Source organism: Falco naumanni, chromosome 2 (genome assembly GCF_017639655.2).
Source record: "Falco naumanni isolate bFalNau1 chromosome 2, bFalNau1.pat, whole genome shotgun sequence".
Lineage (NCBI taxonomy): Eukaryota > Metazoa > Chordata > Aves > Falconiformes > Falconidae > Falco > Falco naumanni.
In genome coordinates, this window is record NC_054055.1 from 2781904 (window position 1) to 2799440 (window position 17537).

Consider the following 17537-nt stretch of genomic DNA (forward strand, 5'->3'; position numbering starts at 1 on the left):
GGGCAATGCCGCGGGCGCCCCGCCCCGCCCCGGTTAGTCCCGCCCTGCCCCGGTTAGCGCCGCCCCATCCCGGTGCTCCTGGGCCGACGCCCCGCGCCCCCTGCCCAGGCCGCGCACCCGGCCTCACCGCGCCCGGTGCCGCCCTCGCTTCGCTCCGCCGCCGCCCTCGCTGCGCTCCGCCGCTGCCCGGTGCCCCGGCGCGTGCAGCCGGTGCGGGGGGTGGCCGGCAGGGGGCGCTGGCGGCGGGCGGTCCGGGGCGGAGCCCACGCGCTGCCCCGCGCTCGCCGAGCCGCCGCCCTGCGCCGCCGCTGGAGCCGGTAAGGGCGGCCGGGCCGGGAGGGAGCAGGCCTGGGGCCGGGGCGGGAAACGGACAAAACGGGGTTGGGGGACCTGGCGGCAGCCGTGGCCGCGGTGGGTCGAGTAGGGCCGGGCGGAGACCCGCAGCGCTGCCCCGGGCCCCGCGGCCCGGCCAGGGACCGGTGCCGTCGGACGGGACGGATGCCGCGGCCGGGCCGAGCCCTGGGGTTGCGGGGGGCTGCGGGGAGGGGCAGGGAGGGCGGCCTGCGGCGCCGCATCACGGGGCCACGGCCCGAGCGGCGGGGAGAGGGGCGGCGGAGGCTCGGCGGGGCCGCTCGTTTCGGTCAGGGGGCCCGGCAGCCGGGGTGGTGGCAGCCGGGAGCGCGGCAGCCCTGGGCGGAGCCGGGGGCCGGCCGGTGCTCGGGAGGCGCAGGCGATAGCGGGTGCGAGCGCCGCAGGGCTGGCCGGGTGACGGGGTGTCGCTGGGGTGCCCTGTCCCTGGTGCCGTCCCGGGTGGGTGGGTGAAGGCAGCGCGGGGCTCCGGGGGCGGCAGGACCCGCAGGCCGTCAGGGCACGGAGCGGAGCTGCGCTGTCTGTCCTCCGCAGCCGCTGATCGGGCAGCGGGGCCGGTACTTGCCCGGGAGGCGCCCGGTTCACCAGAGTTTGCCCCTTTGAGGGGTCTGCTGCATCCCTGGCCCCACGGGCAGGGCGGCCACCCTCGGGGGGCAAGCTGCCAAGCGCAGAGAGCGTGCTGAGGCCCGTCCTGCCTGCGCAGGATGGGTGGGGGTCCTGCTGCACCCGGGGGCAGCGTCAGGCCCAGTGCCAGGCTGAAGCCCCCACGGGTGTACATTGGGGGCACCGTGCCGGGTCTGTCCTGGCCGTCTGCACTGTGCGACTTGCCGAGGGCAGCCCCGCGCCCCCACTGGGTGCTGCAGAGCCTCCAGCAGGAAAGTGCCTGCCGGGCATGGATGGCACATCCCTGCGCTGCTGGGAGCCTGGGGCAGCCCCCAGCAGCGTGGCCCTGGGTCTCAGTGAGGCTGCTGTTGTTGAGGGGGTCAAAAATGGAACCAGGATGCGCTCTCTGCCTGGCTGTGGCCTGGGGTGTCGGTTGATTAGAGTGGAGAAAGGGGAAGCTTGTGGACCTTTGGGGTCTCAGTTTCTTGAGCGTGATGCTGTGACAAGTTCAGCCGAGCCTGGGTCGGAGCTGGGGACCATGGCCTTTCTGGGAGATGCGGACACCCAGGTCTGGCTGGTCCTGGCGATAAGCCTGTGGATGCCCAATCTGCTTCCTGCGAGCTGCTGCAGGCACTCGTGACGCTGAAGTCAGCTGTGAACTTCCCGTTCAGCTGTGAGTCCAGCTCTGTCCCCAGCCTTCCAGCAGTCCTCACGGTTTTCTGCAGGGTTGCCAAGGAGGGGGAACATGAGGCTCCTGTCCTTGCTCCCCAGGGAGACACCCCAGCTGAGGGGGCTGCCGGGAGCAGAGGGGCTGTGGGAGGCGATGTCCAGGTCCCCGGGCTGCCTGTGGGAAAGGGGGACAGGGAGCCCAGCCCCACAGCTGGGCCCCGTGTCTTTACGCACCCCTCCCCACAGCGAGAGCCGCGATGGACGACATCTTCACGCAGTGCCGAGAGGGCAACGCGGTGGCTGTGCGCCTCTGGCTGGACAACACCGAGAACGACCTCAACCAGGGGTGAGCAGGAGAGGACCTGGCCTGGGCTGGACCTGCCAGGGCGCTGTCGCCCACTCAGCTGCGCCACTGGCTGAGGATGCTGGACCAGGGCTGGGGCTTGTTTCCGCTCCGCTCCGTGTCCTGGGGAGGGAGTGGGATTCGGCTCCTCCCCGCCGGGAGGAAGTTACCGCATCGCTGAGGCATGAGGGCTGCACATCCTCCAGCCGCTTCCTCGCTGCGCGGTCGTGGGATGGAACGCGTCTCATCCAGCGGTCAGGCTGGGGGTGCTGGGGAGAATCGCCCTGTCCCCAGGGTGGTTGGCATGTCTGGGTGACCGCTTCTCGTGTCCCCTCTCTTGGGAGCACTGCAGCTGACATGTGGAAGCACGGTCGGGGTCTAGCAGGAGGGCTGGGAATGACCCCGGGGCCAGTTGCTGCGCAGGGCACTCATCCCCGGCCAACCTGCCCCAGATCTCTGCTCCTCACAGCACATACCCTGCTCCAGGAGCTCCTGCCGGGACCATGCGGTCCAACATGCTGCCTGCCTGCCTTTCAGGAGTGGCGTTCAGGCCAGCCACAAAGTTTAGAGCAGACATCTCCATTGCCTGTGGGCAGGTGCAGCCTTCTGCCCGCACACTGAAGATCCTTTGTTGGACCATGGCAGCATCATTCCTGAACTTGTTCTGGATGAGGGGCCTTCCCTTGGGCACGTCTGTCAGTCCCTCCTGGGCATCCCGGTCCCATGGGTCCTGCCTGAAGGATTGGAGGCCAGCTAGCACTTGCTGGGGCATTTTGGTCCCAGGTGCCTGTGCTGGGGTACCCCGTGACTGTGGGGGTGGTGTCAGGGGAGTAGATGGGATCTGCCGTGCCGGGGAGCTGGGGGGCAGCTGGGGCTGCAGCCGCTCCCCCCTGCCAGGCCCTAAGCTCCTTTTAAGGCCTGGCTGGTCTCCTCCTCCCTTACTTGGCCAGGCACTGCCAGAGCGAGGGGGGGCGGGGGAGGGGATCCAGCTCCTGCCAGCATCTCTGTGATCCAGCCCTGGAGAAGATGAGATTTGGCCAGGGCCTCTGGGGCCCTCGTGGGGATGGGAGAGACGGGGAGAATCGCTCAGCCTGTCCCCTTCACCTCCGTGGCCTGTGTGTGGGCATGCAGGGCGATACCTGCCTGGCTGTGGTGCCACAGCAGCACCCTGGCGGTGCTCGGCCCTTCTCTTGGGCCAGGGGAGGATGCAGTGGGCAGGCTGCAGCCACTCAGCAGAGCTGTCCTCGCCGCCTCCGCAGGGATGACCATGGTTTCAGCCCCTTGCACTGGGCCTGCCGCGAGGGCCGCTCCAACGTGGTCGACATGCTTATCATGCGGGGAGCACGAATCAATGTCATGAACCGCGGTGACGACACCCCGCTGCACCTGGCTGCCAGCCACGGCCACCGTGACATCGTGCAGAAGGTACCTGCCTCCCACACCCTGCCCCTTCCCCACCACCTTCCAGGCACCCACCTCATGCTTTGTGTGGCCTTGAGCAAGGACTCTGCAGCCCTCTGCCCTTTCCACCCAGGACTTGCTCCCTGCTGTCACCTGCCAGCTTCCTTGCCACAAGCTTACTGCATCCCCACCTCGGCACCTTGGAGCACCTGCACCCTCCCCACAAAAGCCCAGCCTCCAGTCTCAGCCCCCTCCCAACAGCAGACCTTGCCAGCACCAAGGCAGCAAAGGTGTTGCTGTTGGTGCTTCTGCCCATTCCCAGGGCAAGGTGCTGGGTGGAAGGGAACATATTTATGAGTTTGTCCTTCTGCCCCCAGCTGATCCAGTTCAAAGCAGACATCAATGCGGTGAATGAGCACGGGAACACACCTCTACACTATGCCTGCTTCTGGGGACATGACCAAGTGGCAGAGGTGAATGGAAGCACCTGGGACACAAGCAGGAGCCCAGGGCAAGGGAGGTGGCTGAGGGAGGCACGGGGAGGGCAAGGAAGGATGAGGCAGGAGGCTGGGTGCAGATGAAGAGGCTGAGGATACAAACTCTGCGGATGCTTACTTTCTTCTCCCTCAGGACCTGGTGGGCAACGGGGCCTTGGTCAGCATTGCAAACAAATACGGTGAGACACCCATTGACAAAGCCAAGATGCCACTGCGAGAGGTCTTGAAAGGTAGTAGGTTCTCATCCTGACCCCAGAACCTGCCTGCAGCTCCCGCACTCAGCATCACTGAGCTCTCTGCTTGGGCTACCAAACTCCTTGTCCCTCTCCAGAGCGTGCTGAGAAGCTGGGCCAGAGCCTTACCAAGATCCCCTACAAGGATACCTTCTGGAAGGGCACAACCCGCACGCGTCCCAGTAAGGGCAGAGCCTTCCTTAATGGGGCACACTGTTGAGGGGAGAGCAGAGCTCTCCTGCGCGGTAGGGTGGGCACCCCACTGGTACTGCCACCCTCTGCAGTCCCAGGTGGACGTCAAGAGGAAGGTCCGTGCAGCCACAGGCTGCATCTCATCTTTTTCTTGCAGGAAACGGAACTCTTAACAAACTTGCTGGAATAGACTTCAAACAGCTGAGCTTGAGCCAAAAACTCAACGAGAACCAGTCAGGAGAGGTACACAGGGCTGTTGTCCCCTGGGACAGGGTAGCTGCACCCATGCAGACCACTGCTCTCCCCCCCAGCCCCTGGCTGGCTGCAGAGCACAGAGTGGGGGCATGACAGCTTGGTGGGTTTCCACCTCCAAGTGTGAGGCTGGCCCACGCAGAGGAAAGGCACCAGCCTGGGATTGAAAGGGCAGGGTTCACTGTCGTGCTTTGTCGTGGTTGCTCCACGTCGCTGTGGACCCATCAGTCCTGTGGGCTCTGTAGGCCCCACAACCCTGCGCAAGGGGCCAGGAGGGGCTCAGGGACTGTGTGGCCCTCCCACAGCAACTGTCTCCATCTGCAGTTGTGGAAAGGGCGCTGGCAAGGCAACGACATTGTCATCAAAATGCTGAAAATCCGGGACTGGACAACTCGGAAGAGCCGAGACTTCAACGAGGAATACCCAAAGCTGCGGTGAGTGCTGACATCCTTCCCCAAGGTGTCTGTGGCTCTCAAGGGCAGGCATGCTCTTCTCTCCAGAGGGATACAAAATAGGTCAGGGGCAACCAGGTCTGCAGGGTGGGGTGGGAGCACTCCAGAGTGGTGGGTGCCCAGCAGCTGTGAGGAAGCCCTGGGAGGACGGCAAAGGGCAGGGAGGCAATGGGGTGTGTGTGGGCATCACCCACTGTTCTCAGGGCTGTTGCTTCTCTTGCAGGATCTTTTCTCACCCCAATGTGCTGCCGGTGCTGGGCGCCTGCCAGTCCCCCCCAGCACCGCACCCCATTGTCATCAGTCACTGGATGCCCTATGGCTCCCTCTACAACGTGTTACATGAGGGGACAAGTGAGTGCTGATGGGGTGACAGAGACAGGGCGCAGGCTAGTCTCTTCATCCTGGAGAAGTTGCCTCTCCGTGTGTTCGGGGGAGTAGCAGGGACCCCTCCAGCTGCAACACGGAGCAGGGGGGGGCCCTGAGGCGAGCTCTATCTCCAGTCTGCATGCCTTCCCCACACCCCGTGTGCTGTGTGCCTGCCAACACCACCCCCTTCCCACACACACTGCAAGTGGCATGGCACCCTGCCTCGCTTGCTTACCCTCATGCCACCTGACTCCCTGCAGACTTTGTGGTGGACCAGATGCAGGCGGTGAAATTCGCCTTTGACATTGCACGGGGCATGGCCTTTCTGCACACGTTGGAGCCCCTCATTCCACGCCACCACCTCAACAGCCGCAGCATTATGGTGAGTGCCAGTGTTGCATTGCCCAGCCCCTTGTCCGACAGACTGGGGCAGGGCAGGCTCCCCTCTGACCATCCCCCTCTCCTCAGATCGACGAGGACATGACAGCACGACTCAGCATGGCTGACGTGAAGTTCTCCTTCCAGTGCCCAGGGAGGATGTACGCGCCAGCCTGGGTGGCACCAGAAGGTGAGTGCCTGGTAGCCAGGTGCCTCCTGCTGCTTGGCCCCTTCCAACCCCTTGGGCCCATTCAGCCCCCCATGCTGGATTCCCTACAGCCTTGCAGAAGAAGCCAGAGGAAATTAACAGACGCTCAGCTGACATGTGGAGCTTCGCAGTGCTGCTGTGGGAGCTGGTGACCCGTGAGGTGCCATTCGCAGACTTGTCCAACATGGAGATAGGCATGAAGGTGAGGAGAGGGCTGGGCAGAATGCCCCGATCCAGACAGCCAGGGCACAACAGGGCCCAAGCAGGCAGCAGGGGCAAGGCCCACTACCTGAGGAGAACCTACCCACACTCCTGGAGGTATGGGCTCTGCCTGTCAAATGCAGGGCTGGGCCCAGATTGCTGATGTGGCCCTGCTCTCCCATGCTCCCAGGTGGCACTGGAGGGGCTACGTCCAACCATCCCACCTGGCATATCCCCACACATCTGCAAGCTGATGAAGATCTGCATGAATGAGGACCCAGCCAAGCGCCCCAAGTTTGACATGATCGTGCCCATCTTGGAGAAGATGCAGGAGAAGTAGAGAGGGAGCTGCCTCCCAGCCACCTGACGCTGCCATGCTTCCCCTCCCCACCACCCCCAAGTGCCTTCTTTAACCCCAGAGCCAAGGGGGAGCAGGGAATGCCCCCTTACCCTGAGCCAGCCACGGACACACGGTACAGACAATGCTGCCTTCTCTGGAGCTGCTCTGCAGGCTTCAGTCACTGGCACCAAATCTATGGCAGCACCTCCATCCTCCCTGGCAGCTATGGGCAGAGACTGAGCAGGAGGCCTGGCCCACCACACTGAGCATGGCTGGGCTCTGCTTCCTGCAAGGCTGGGATAGGGCTGCCGAGCCACCCTGTCCTCCTCATCCCCAGGCCCAGAGCAGCTCGCCCACTTAGCCGTCTCGCAGTAGGCAACGGCCAGTCCTGGTGCCCTTCCCTGCTCAGGACGGTGGGGTGAAGCTCGCCTGTTGCGCCCAGCACCACCCCAGCTTTGCGCTTCACTCTTTATCGTTTCCATCCAGGCCACGTGGAAAAGCCGCCAGCATCTGAAATAAACATTTGTTACAAAAACTGGCTGCTAGTGGAGGGGTGTGTATGTGCACAGGATATTGCCTTGCAGAAAGGGGGCAACACTGACACGGGCACTGCCCAACAGTCTGTGGAGTCCTAGGCTCAGGATCTGAGCCGCTACCACACTTCCTCTGGCGACTGCAGCAAAGAAAGCAGGTGGGCTAACAGCACCCTCCTCTCTCAAGAGAAGGGCCTGGGTTCTGTCTGCAGCACTGTTGGTGTAGGCCCCTGAGTGTTCCTCTCGAGAGACAACAGGTGTGCTTGGGAATTAAAAAAAAATGAAGAGCACTGGGCAGTCCTGTTAGCACTACACCCACTTCCCCCTTCTGCTTCTTGGGGCAGGGCCAAGCCCTCCTGGGAACAGTGGAAGGTGCAATTAGAACCCACCAGTTGCGAGCCCTACAGCCAACCCCTCTCGGCTGTGTCACATCACCAGCTTCTGGTGCACTGAGAACAGAAGCCCTGGCAGGCTACTTGTGTGCTGTTTCACCTGTGGGCAGGGTGTTAATGTATGGGCAGGAGACAAGCTGCCTTTCCACAAAAAAACTACCCAGCTGTTTAATGGCACAGAAGCGACCCTTAAAAATTCCCAGTGACAATCCCTCAGTCTTTATGTGAAGTAATGTGGCTTTTTCACATTGATGCCATATTCCGCAAGTGCTGGTGTCAGGTCTTCCATGGTCAGCGTGTACTTCTTATCCTGAAGGGACAAGGAGAAGTGTCAGTCACAGTGTGAACAACCTCTGTTGCCAGGTATCCTTCAAAACCTTGTGGGTTTACAGTCTTCCCCCTACAAGCTGTGGTGACCTGTACAGGCAGTTTCCAGAAGCAGCTGCAAACTGGTGTTTGGGGCACTAGCCAGATGCTAAATATCATGTGTTTAGTTTACTGTGTGCCCTCGGCGGACAGAAAGACGCTGAGCATTACTCAAGGCCGTAAATTACATCACCCTCATGAGGCCCCTGAACCACAAACAGATGACTGGGAGAATTCCCAGAAACTATCACTACACACTCGCTACCCATTTATGTTCTTCCCCAAGCATCAGTTTTGGCTGCTGTCAGAGGGATGATGCAGGGCTAGATGGCCCTTGGTCTGATGAGGTGCAGTTACTCGCACATTCCTGTGAAGCCACCAAAGTGTACGCCGCAAATTCCACCGCCCTCCTCCTTTTCTTACCAGTGTTCCTTTTCCACCAGCAGAACCCCAGCTTATGAGCAAACACGTTGACCCTTCAGGAGCACAATGGATTTAAGACTTTCTACAATCCACATCCCCGCATTCAGTGGTGGCAAGATTAGCTTGCTACAGCTCCAGGAGAGGACGTTTCCCCTCAGCTCAGCAGCCATTCTGTCCTTCTCTCACCTTGCTTTTATTGCGGGAGCTGCCTGAGGCTGTTCCCTTCATCTTGCAGTGCTGCAGCGCATCGTTGGCAATGTCAGAAATAAACTTCTGCGCAGCCAGAGAGATCAAACGAATGCTACCCAGCAGGGAAAGAGAAGGGGGTAGTTTCAGGCAGATAGCACAGAGCACCACTAGGATTAAGGAATTCCTACTGGGGCCCCCAGCTACAGGACCCTGTGCAGGATCCCGGAGGCCACGCTCTACCACTTACATGCGCGGATCGGAGGCCTCGAAGCCCGCTCTGTTGAGGTAATAGCCCGTGACGGCATCTGGGATCTGTGAAAGAGAGAAGCTGGAGGAGCTCTGCCCCGCCGCGGCTGCCCGCGCCCCGGCACCCCCATACCGTAGGCGTGTAGTCCTCCAGCTGCATGAGGAAGTCGACCAGCGGCGTCGTGGAGACCACCGGCTTCACGTCCCCGTTGGCTGCGCTGGGTGGCACGTAGACCCCATTGGACATGGCCCCTTCGGGGGGGGCCGCAGCCACAGCTGCCGAGACGGGCACTGCGGGCACAGGGCGCTCGGTAGGCTGCAGCCACCGGGAGCAGCGCCGGCCCCCCACCCGCCACGGGCACCCGCGGGCCGGCCTCCCCGCGGCCTACGCGGCCAGTGCCAGGGTGCCAGGGCAGGCTCTCGGGCCGTTCACCCCGGGCCCCGTCCTCTGCGTTCCCTCCCGCCGGGAGCCCAGGCGCAGCTCGACCCCGTGCATCCCGCACCCCCCACCCCCCCGGCTCCGCCCGCCCGCGCTCACCGGGTCCCCTCCCGCCAGCCGCGCCGCCTTCCGCTCCCCGCGCCGCACCGCCCACCGCGCCCGGGGCCGCCCCGGGAACACCGCTGCCGACGGCGGCCGGGCTGGGTTTGTTGTCGGCGGCGGGGGCGGGCGGCGCGGGGGCGGCCGGGGCCGCGGGCGCGGGGTCGGCCTCAGCGTTGCCGCTCATCGCCCGCCGCCGCGCGACACCGGTCGCCGCCTCCCCCGGCGCCTGCGCGCTCCGCCCCGCCCCATTGGCCCTGCCGCCCGCCTCGCCCCGCCCCATTGGCCCTGCCGCCCGCCTCGCCCCTCTGGCCACGCCCCGCACGCCCCCCAGCGGCGTGGCGCGCCATAGCACAGACGGAGGCGGAAGGGCTGCGACCCCGTGGCTTTATTGTCCGGGGCCGGGCGGATCACGGTGTCGGCAGCAGCGCCCGCAGCAGGCGGGGGAAGTTGGGGGTGCCCCAGCCAGTGACCGGGTCCCAGCCGGGGCCGGCGCAGAAGCCCTGTCCCTGCACGGTGCCGTCCAGGCAGGAGAGGTGGCAGCCCTGTGTGACCTGCGGGGGGATGAGACCTCTGTGCGGCCGGCAGGGACCCACCGCAGGGGAGGGACACCACCGCTGAAGCCCACAGCGGGACAGGAACCCCTGGGACACACCCGTGGGTGGGCGCGGGAACACCCGGGACACCCCACGGGGCAGCGGACACCCCTGTGCAGCACTGGTACCCTCCAAACACCCCAGCAGCTCAAGAAGCCACCCCTCCCCTGCCCCTGCCCCGACACCCCTCCAACAGGAACGTGCCGCTGCCCCAAGCCTCGGGAGCAGGATGTCCAGGCCTCCCCCCAGCGCCACACAGGAGAGCCACCCCGGCCCCCCCGCAGCCCCCTGCCCAGCTCACATCGTAGAGCGCAGCGCCATGGCCCTGCTCCTGCAGCTGGTAGAGCGCGGGGTTGAGGAAGCCCAGGGGCGCAAGCCCCCGCTGCAGGCGCCGGTCGTTGATCAGTGCCACCATGCCGGCCACCACGGGCGTCGATGCCTGCCAGAGATGAGGGCGGCTCAGCACACAGCAGCCCAGCCACCACACGCCCGCATGGGGCTGTACTCCTTACCGATGTCCCCGACACCCAGGGCAGCGGGATGCGGTTGGTCACCACCCAGTAGTTGTCAGAGAGGGCAGATAGGTCAGGGTAGGCACGGCCGCTGCTGTTGTAGTAGGAACTGGGAGGCAGCTTTGAGGCAGAGTGCAAGAAGTGCCCAACTGCCGCAGCCTGTGGACAGCACAAGGAGCAGGAGGCCAGGCAGTGAGACTCTGCCTGTGTTCACCTCCCCCTCTCCTTCCCCTGCCCTGCAGCCCACCACCTCCAACCACAGCCCGTTGTCACCCCTGCCAAGCACCACGCAGCCCCCCCCCCCCGGCCCCAGCCACTGCCCTGGGTCTGGCAGAGCCGGCACCTCCTCACCTGGTAATCTGGCATGGGGAAGATGTTGCTGAAGCCCCCTCCACTAATGTAGTCTGTCACCTCTGCGGTCACCAGGAAAGGGTTCTTGAAGGACGTTCCTCCCACAGTGGTGACGTAGGGACTGGGGGGACAGGTGGGCATTGCAGATGGGCACGCAGTGGCACTCCACATGCCAGCCCCCTCCCAAGGAGCCGGAGAGATGCCCCCACCTCCAAGGTCTGTGAGTGTCCCCAGGCACAGCGGTGGGGCTGACCCTCAGGAATCCCCCAAAGTGGCTCAAAACCAGCTCGAGGCCACAGCTGGCCACAGGCTGGGGCTTGACGTGCCAGCAGCAGCTTTCAGCTGGCCCTGGCTGCAGGTGAGCTGCAGCAGCCAGCTCTGCACAGAGCCTCATGTCTCTGCAGAACCCCAGTTAACCTCTCCACATCTACCTTGAGGCTGGGAAGCTGGGCCGGAAAGTGTGGTTCCCACTGCGCACCCTTCTGCACCCAGCACCGTCGTCACCTGCCAAAAGAAATGGACAGGGATAACGTGGCAGCATCCCAGCCACCCAGTGCTCCCCGGGGTGACCCAGAGGAAGGTCTCCCTCCACTTTCCAGGCTGGTTTCCCAGGCAGGGGACCCTCGCTGCCTAGAGGCAGAGCATCCTCATTTGGTGATCAGCACAGAGGTTCTCCGCCATGCTGGGACCCCCAGACACACCTGCACCATGCCAGCAATGGCACGAACCTGAGGCAAACAGGATGGTCAAGCCCCGGGCAGCTGCCTTCATGAACTCCACATTTATACGCTCCATGTAGGCTTGGGACAGGCTGTCCTCGTCATCCCCGTAGCTGACAGAGTGCACCCAAGGCAGCGATGACATGTTGCTGAGCAGCAGCAGCCAGGCCAGGAAGGGCTCCTGGCTCTCGTGTCTCCCTGCAGAGACAGAGTATGTGGGGGGGTTCAGCTCCTCCTAGCACACCAAGCTTGAGGAAAAAAGGGGGACAGCATAGGGGGGACCATGCCTCAACGGCACCACTAGCACCGGGCACTGAAGGTCCTCCAGCTCCTGCCCTGCCTGCAGAGGACAGACGCACAATACAGCCGGTTTGGAGCTCTTCTGTGAGCTCTTGCTGGCAGCACATCTGATCTTGGGGATTGTCACAGCGGAAGGCACCAGGCTCCAGCTCTGCCAGCAGGTCTGGTGAAAGGGTCACCTTGAACCCGAGCAGGGGGTCTACACTCATCCACTCCCTCTCTCAGCATCTGTCACAGGGCTGTAGCCACCCTCGGCATCCAGGCAGCCCTCCTAAGACCCAGCCAGGCCTTGGCCCCTCTACCCGCAACAGCGGGTCCCAGACCTGTTTGATGTACATTCCACTTCCACCTGCCAAGGTCCCTTCCTGCCCCTCACCCCTCTCCATGAGGCAGGGAGAGCCAAGCCCCAGCCACCCCTTCTCTCTCTCAGCTGCTTGAGTAACTGCCTGTCTCTGCACCCTCCCCTAGTCACCAGCTGTGTGGGGGAGGTGGAAGTCAGCGCAGAGCTGTGCCTGCCTTCCCCGTCAGGAAGGCAGAGCTGGTAGTCCTAAGGGCACTCTGCCTCCTGCTCAGCCAGTTTCTAATCTGGGACAGATGACACTGTCCTACAACACCATAGCCATATTTGTGCAGGCTATTTTGCAACCTTGTTTTCTCAAATCACATTGCTCTCCTTTATCCACTCTACCGGTTGATTCATGGGCAAGAGATCAGCTTCAACCCCAAAGAAGCAGGAAAAACTCCAGTAAAATACAGCTGCTGTGCCCTCCCTCCATGGAAAGGCAGCTGAGTGCTTTTCATTGTGTAGTCAAGCATGGAAGTCTGGGTTACGGGATACTCTAGGTGCTGAAAGTTCACACGGGCTCAAAAGCAACTGCGCACAAATCAATGGAAGATGATCACCTCTGGAGCTATCAGCAACCAGCATCAGCTCCAGCTCTGGAAGCCCACACGGTATGCTCCTGTGGTAGCTGAGAAAGCATTCCGGGGATGTACCACAGCCAGGGTGCCATTCCTGTATGCCCTCCAGGTGTCCCCCCTTAACAGACACCAGATAGACTCAGTATGGCCATTTTTCTGCAGACGGCAAGCCTTTCCCTAAACTACAAGCAGGTGTGTTGGTGCTACAGCAAGTGGGATGCACGGAAGCAGGCAACGCTGGAGGGGGATCAGTACCTGCATTGCTGAAGACCCAGGTGGAGATGTTGGCACCCGTGCTCATGATGTATTCCACATCCAGACTGGCCTCCAGCCCAGCCTTGCCTTTGCCCTGGTGTCCAACCACTTGGTCAACCTGAGAGCGGTGGCCAAAGCTGCTGCCAAAGAGCTGCATAAACTCAGCCAGGTCAGCTTGGTGGAAATACTGTTCCAAGAACTGCGGGGACAAGGAACAGACAATTTTTTTCTCCCGACTTAGAAAACTGGCTCAGCACGCGTCTGTGAAATGCTAGCCCACCAGGTGCTCCCACCAGCCACCCAGGAATCCCCACAGCTGTCATGGGACCACCAGAGCAGCCAAGTGCTGGAGAAGCACTGATGTGTGGAATTCCCACAGCCTGTGGGCCTCTGACCTGGACCGGCCCTACCAGTTACCTGGGCACAGGCCTGGCTGTTGTTTGGCAGTAGCCCAATGTCTCCTCCTGTCATGTTGTATCTCTTACGAATGATGGAAGGCGTCACACCCAGGTGGAAAGCCGCTCTCCCTTCATAGTGCTGCCTTGACTCCATTCCCTTCTTGGCCCAGGCTCTGCTTACCGCCTTTCTCTCTGCAGGGAACCGGTGCAGGCCACCCACTGGTGCACAAGCAAGCAGGAAAAGAAGCAGCTGTTAGGGCCCAGAGCTCCAGGAGGACAGTATTCCAGTCTCTTGGCTCCCTCTCCACCACCCTCAGGATTTGTGTCCAAGAGGGCTGGCCAGCAGCAGGGCTCAGGGGAGCCCATCCCCTGCAGCACCTGCCCCAAGCACTGCACAGGAGGTGGGGAAGTGCTCCCTCAGCTTCCTCACCAGTCCTCACAAGTATTCGCAGGCTGCATAGCTCAGTCTCCCCACCACCAGGCCACTACTGCAGCTTGGCACCCCTCTGCTCTCCTCATGGAACAGGTGGGGATGCCCACACAAAAGGGACTCACGGGAGTTTTTTCCACCTTGGAAGCAGCTGCATGGTCTGCAGAGACAGGCTGCACCAGAACTCTCTGCACTGAGAATCCAGGCCTGAGAGCACCAGCAAGAAACACAAGGAAAACTTTGGATGCTGCCTGTCAACATCACAGCACAGTTTGGGTCAAAGTGACCTTTAAAGGCCATTCAGCCCACACCCCCTGCAGCCAGCAGGGACATCTTCAACTAGACCAGCTTGCTCAGAGCCCCATCCAGCCGAATCCTTGAATGCTTCCAGAGATGGAGCATCTACATCCTAACCGCAAAGCTCCTCACGGGGACCTAGGGGCAGCTGGGACCATGGCCAGAGGGCCTGCCACGCTGTCCGCTGGGACACGGAGATGGCCAGCCTGGCTGCTCAATGCTTAACCTCCCACCGGCATGTGCATGCCAGGCAGCAAGAGCTCTGCGCAACCTCAGCTCCCCTGTGTGGGACGTACCGAAGTCAATGTGTTCAGCCAGCTCCTCGGGAACAGTGTAGGGCAGCGGGGAACGCACGATGCTGTGTTGGCCCTTCACATAGCGGTGGAACTCGGCCCCTGGCAGGAGATGCTCAGCTGTGCTGCAACACAGGGACGGCCATCGTGTGAGGAGTCATGCCGCCATCAGCATGCTTGTCCAGCAGCATGCTCATCCTCTGCCCTGCCTCCCGCACCCTTCCCACCCCTCCTGCTACTGGGAAGTCAGGTATGAGCTCTGCTTTCCACCAGCAATGCTGGCCTTGTAAGGCAAATAGCACCTTCTACACCCAACCGATTTCCATCACCAAACCAGACCTCCGATGCTTGCAGGGTCCCCTGCAACTCTACCCCCAGTCCTTCAGTGGGGACTCTGTGGCCCCACAGAAGGCAAGAGGAGGCGTGGGGATCGACCAAGCACCTAATGGGTACATGTGTCTTGTTTTGAGTACTCTAGATCTGCGACTCCCTCCAGCACTGGGACCCAGCACACAGGCAGCCAGCTCTTGGCTGTGGAACCCTCGAGCCCAGGCACAAATGCAGCTCAGCCCTCCATCGCCCGCACTGCCCGGCAGAGCCCTGGGGAAGGGGAAGTCGCAGCAGGCAGGGTCAGTGTCTGGCTTCTTCTGTCTTTAAGGGAGCAGCACAGCCACCACAGCAGGGCCCAGCCCTATGCAGGGCTCACCTTGCTGACATGCGGCACTCCAGGAAATCAAGGGTGGTCACACTCCTGCAGTTCTCAACACCACTGCCTTGCAGCCACTTCAGCACTGCCATGAGTGTGGCTGGGGATGGCTGGACAAGGTCCCGTACCTGCTCCAGGGACAGGTACTGGCCTGTGAAGCGCAGAGAGAGTCAGAGCACCCTGTTTGCAGGCCTGATGGGGCCGGGCAGGGTTCAGGTGTGCAGTCATTACCATATCGTGGTGAGTGGGGGTCTGAGACGGCATTGACGAGCTGAGCAAGGCGATCCATCCCTCGCTGCCGGACAGCAAAGGTCAGCTGCACTTCATGGCCAGGGTTCACACGGCCTGTATGGGTCCAGCCGGGGGGCATGCTGCGGGCACGCTGTGAGCGGCTGGTGGGCACCAGCGCCCAGTCCCATCCCACCGACCCCGGCACCTACCGGAACGGCTGGTCCCGCTCCAGGGCCAGGCCCACAGCACAGCTCCAGGCAGCGGCACACAGCGCCAGCACGGCGGGGACCCCCCAGCACCTGCAACAGGCTGTCAGCGGAGACAGGGCACCGGCGGCACCTGCCGCACCAGGGGAAACCGGGGACTGCCAGGTACCTGCCCGAGCCCCCGACGCCCCCGGGCCGGGGAGCCCCGCCTGACCCCCGAGCCCCACCACCCCGCTACCCCCAGGCGAGGGCGCCCCGCCCGACCCCCGGGCCGAGCAGCCCCCTTACCCCCCGCGCCATCCCGCCGCAGCGCCTCGGTCACGTGTGCGGGCGCATGAGGGGCGATCACGTGAGGAGGCCGCGGGTCACGTGGCGGGCCCGCCCCGCCCCCTCGGTGCCGGGGCCCCTCGCCGGAGGCCCGGGGGGCTGCGGCGCCGGGCGCGGCCCCGCTCGCCTCCCGCTGCGGCCTGCACTGCCGCGGCCCGGTCTGCCCCGTCCTTCTCCCGGCCGCCCGCCGGCGTTCTGGGTCCGCTCCCGCGGCAGCCCGGTGGGGCGGCCCGGACGGGAGGTGCAGCCTCGGCTGCTGCCCCGGGCCGCGCGTCCGTATAGGGCTGGTGGCCCCGCGGGGGTGCTGAGTTGGGGGCAGTGGTCCCGCGTGTGACGGGGCTGAGGAGCCGTGGCTGGGGGCCAGCTGGGAGGGGCAGGGGTCCTGCCCAGCGCTCCCACTAGGGATGGGGCGTTTGTTGTGGGAAGCGGGCCCCGGCAGGGGAGGGATGCTCAGGAGCAGCAGGGCCTGCACAGAGAGGGTCGGGCTGGAGCTCCCGGTTCCTGCACTGCCCCAGAGGCTAGCTGCAGGGGAGCGACTGCCAGCTCTGAGCTCCTCTGGGGGCCGTCCCTCTGTGGCTACCCCATGGCTTGGGGCAGCAAGCCACACGAGCAGGCTGTAGTCCAGGGCGAGTGCCCTGGCTGTCTTCTGTGCGCAGAGGCTGGGCGTCATCAGTGAGTCCCAGCAAGAGGCGGGAGGCATGGAGCCAGTGGCAGCGCAGGTCTGTGTACCCTGCTGCCCAGGGCTGCTGCTTCCTGGCCCTGCCGGCCTTCACTCCCCAGCCACCTGGGACTGCGTGCAGGGACATAGGGAAGCTGTGGGCACGGGGTGTCTCGGTCAGTCAGGAGCATGGGGTTGTGGTGGAGGCTCAGGAGACTATGAGTGTGAGACTCTGCTTGGTTGTGGGAGTGGGTTGTGAGGTGGGGATGGGTCACGCAGCAGAAGCCACATGATGCTGCTGAGCGGCCAGTGCAGCATGCTGTCCAGCTGGCACCAGCGCAGGCAGCCACTTGGCTCCCGCAGTGCTGAGCTGCAGCTCTCAGCTTCCTGTGCTTGTTCTTTCAGATACTTGTTCCCACACTAGGAGCTCACCTAATTAGGATCACAAAAGTGGTATTATGATACTTACAGATCTTGGGGTTGTGGAAGGTTCAAGCCATTTTTGCAAGGGAGCTCTGGATATGGTGCCTGAGACACCATGGAGGCTGTCCCCCTGCCTGCAAGATGAAGGGCAGTGCTGGAGTGGGTGTTTTGGAGGTGGCTGGTAAGGCAGAGGGTGCTGTGACCCTATCTGCCCCAGGCCAGTTTGGCTCAGCTAGCCTAGTCTTTGTCCCAGTCCTGGTCACATGCACAGACATGCTGCATGGCTCCAGCATTTCCGAGTTGCTTTCCTGCTTCTGAAGAGCAGAGTCCAAGCCAGGAAGAGACAATGGGAAAACCACTTGCCTGGCCCAGGCTGCCATGTCTCCCACGCCAGAGCTACGCTCTGGCCCTCCAGAGCAGCAGCTGCCAGGGGGAAGAGAGGCCCGGAGTTTCTCTTGCCTCAGTAGCAGCACAAGGCATCAACAAAGAAGTGGGCTGATGTTTAAAATTGTTGCAGGGTAGGTGAAGGTCCTTTCCTAGGAAAGGCCAGGGCTGTAGTAGTCCCACTGTTCCTTCCTGCTTTTAGCCCTGCTGTGTGGGTGGTGCTTTTCCAGTTGCACCATGTGTGTGGCTGAGAGGTGGAGATGCCATGTGCCCAGGCGGGCAGTGCCTGCTGCAGACCTTTGGCCCTGCTCCTTTTGGGTGAAGGGAGGCAGCCAGGTG

General features: G+C 63.0%; 3 protein-coding genes across 6 annotated transcripts; 1 reads left to right on the forward strand and 2 right to left on the reverse strand.

The window, feature by feature from the left end:
* The first annotated feature begins 96 nt into the window (after positions 1-96).
* ILK (integrin linked kinase) lies at positions 97-7042 on the forward strand. Of its 4 annotated transcripts, none has more exons than XM_040583794.1 (13): positions 201-317; positions 1888-1987; positions 3244-3409; positions 3763-3858; positions 4016-4112; positions 4214-4297; positions 4465-4550; positions 4884-4993; positions 5235-5362; positions 5638-5759; positions 5846-5945; positions 6035-6165; positions 6355-7042. In XM_040583794.1, the coding sequence occupies exons 2-13, from the start codon at positions 1899-1901 to the stop codon at positions 6502-6504; spliced, it is 1359 nt and encodes a 452-aa protein (XP_040439728.1). In that variant the 5' UTR covers positions 201-317; positions 1888-1898; the 3' UTR covers positions 6505-7042. The 4 variants fall into 4 exon arrangements, with proteins under 4 accessions (XP_040439731.1, XP_040439728.1, XP_040439730.1 ...); XM_040583796.1 differs by lacking the exon at positions 201-317 and adding an exon at positions 834-1645; XM_040583797.1 differs by lacking the exon at positions 1888-1987 and having other exon boundaries at positions 97-317.
* Positions 7043-7567: 525 nt separating this feature from the next.
* Positions 7568-9489, reverse strand: TAF10 (TATA-box binding protein associated factor 10). Its single transcript, XM_040583799.1, has 5 exons — positions 9192-9489; positions 8787-8944; positions 8655-8719; positions 8405-8519; positions 7568-7739 (listed from the first exon to the last, which is right to left on the reverse strand). The coding sequence occupies exons 1-5, from the start codon at positions 9472-9474 to the stop codon at positions 7650-7652; spliced, it is 711 nt and encodes a 236-aa protein (XP_040439733.1). The 5' UTR covers positions 9475-9489; the 3' UTR covers positions 7568-7649.
* Positions 9490-9564: 75 nt separating this feature from the next.
* On the reverse strand, positions 9565-15757 carry TPP1 (tripeptidyl peptidase 1). The gene is made up of 13 exons (XM_040583793.1): positions 15695-15757; positions 15410-15498; positions 15201-15340; positions 14970-15120; positions 14267-14388; positions 13263-13462; positions 12846-13044; positions 11379-11567; positions 11082-11154; positions 10651-10771; positions 10300-10458; positions 10089-10226; positions 9565-9745 (listed from the first exon to the last, which is right to left on the reverse strand). Exons 1-13 carry the CDS (start codon positions 15704-15706, stop codon positions 9602-9604), a joined length of 1737 nt encoding a protein of 578 aa, XP_040439727.1. The 5' UTR covers positions 15707-15757; the 3' UTR covers positions 9565-9601.
* Positions 15758-17537: the final 1780 nt, after the last annotated feature.

What these genes read in the sequence shown, in the direction of transcription:
- ILK (XM_040583794.1), top strand. Translation starts at nt 1,899, where the DNA reads ATGGACGACATCTTCACGCAGTGCCGAGAGGGCAACGCGGTGGCTGTG. An exon ending in TCAACAGCCGCAGCATTATG is followed by an intron (nt 5,760 to 5,845) that starts GTGAGTGCCAGT and finishes CCCTCTCCTCAG; the next exon opens with ATCGACGAGGACATGACAGC. An exon ending in AGCCTGGGTGGCACCAGAAG is followed by an intron (nt 5,946 to 6,034) that starts GTGAGTGCCTGG and finishes GATTCCCTACAG; the next exon opens with CCTTGCAGAAGAAGCCAGAG.
- TAF10 (XM_040583799.1), bottom strand. Translation starts at nt 9,474, where the DNA reads ATGGGGCGGGGCGAGGCGGGCGGCAGGGCCAATGGGGCGGGGCGGAGC. An exon ending in GAGGCCTCCGATCCGCGCAT is followed by an intron (nt 8,520 to 8,654) that starts GTAAGTGGTAGA and finishes CCTGCTGGGTAG; the next exon opens with CATTCGTTTGATCTCTCTGG. An exon ending in GCTCCCGCAATAAAAGCAAG is followed by an intron (nt 7,740 to 8,404) that starts GTGAGAGAAGGA and finishes TTGTCCCTTCAG; the next exon opens with GATAAGAAGTACACGCTGAC.
- TPP1 (XM_040583793.1), bottom strand. An exon ending in CCTGGGTGTCGGGGACATCG is followed by an intron (nt 10,227 to 10,299) that starts GTAAGGAGTACA and finishes CATCTCTGGCAG; the next exon opens with GCATCGACGCCCGTGGTGGC. An exon ending in ATGGCGCTGCGCTCTACGAT is followed by an intron (nt 9,746 to 10,088) that starts GTGAGCTGGGCA and finishes ATCCCCCCGCAG; the next exon opens with GTCACACAGGGCTGCCACCT.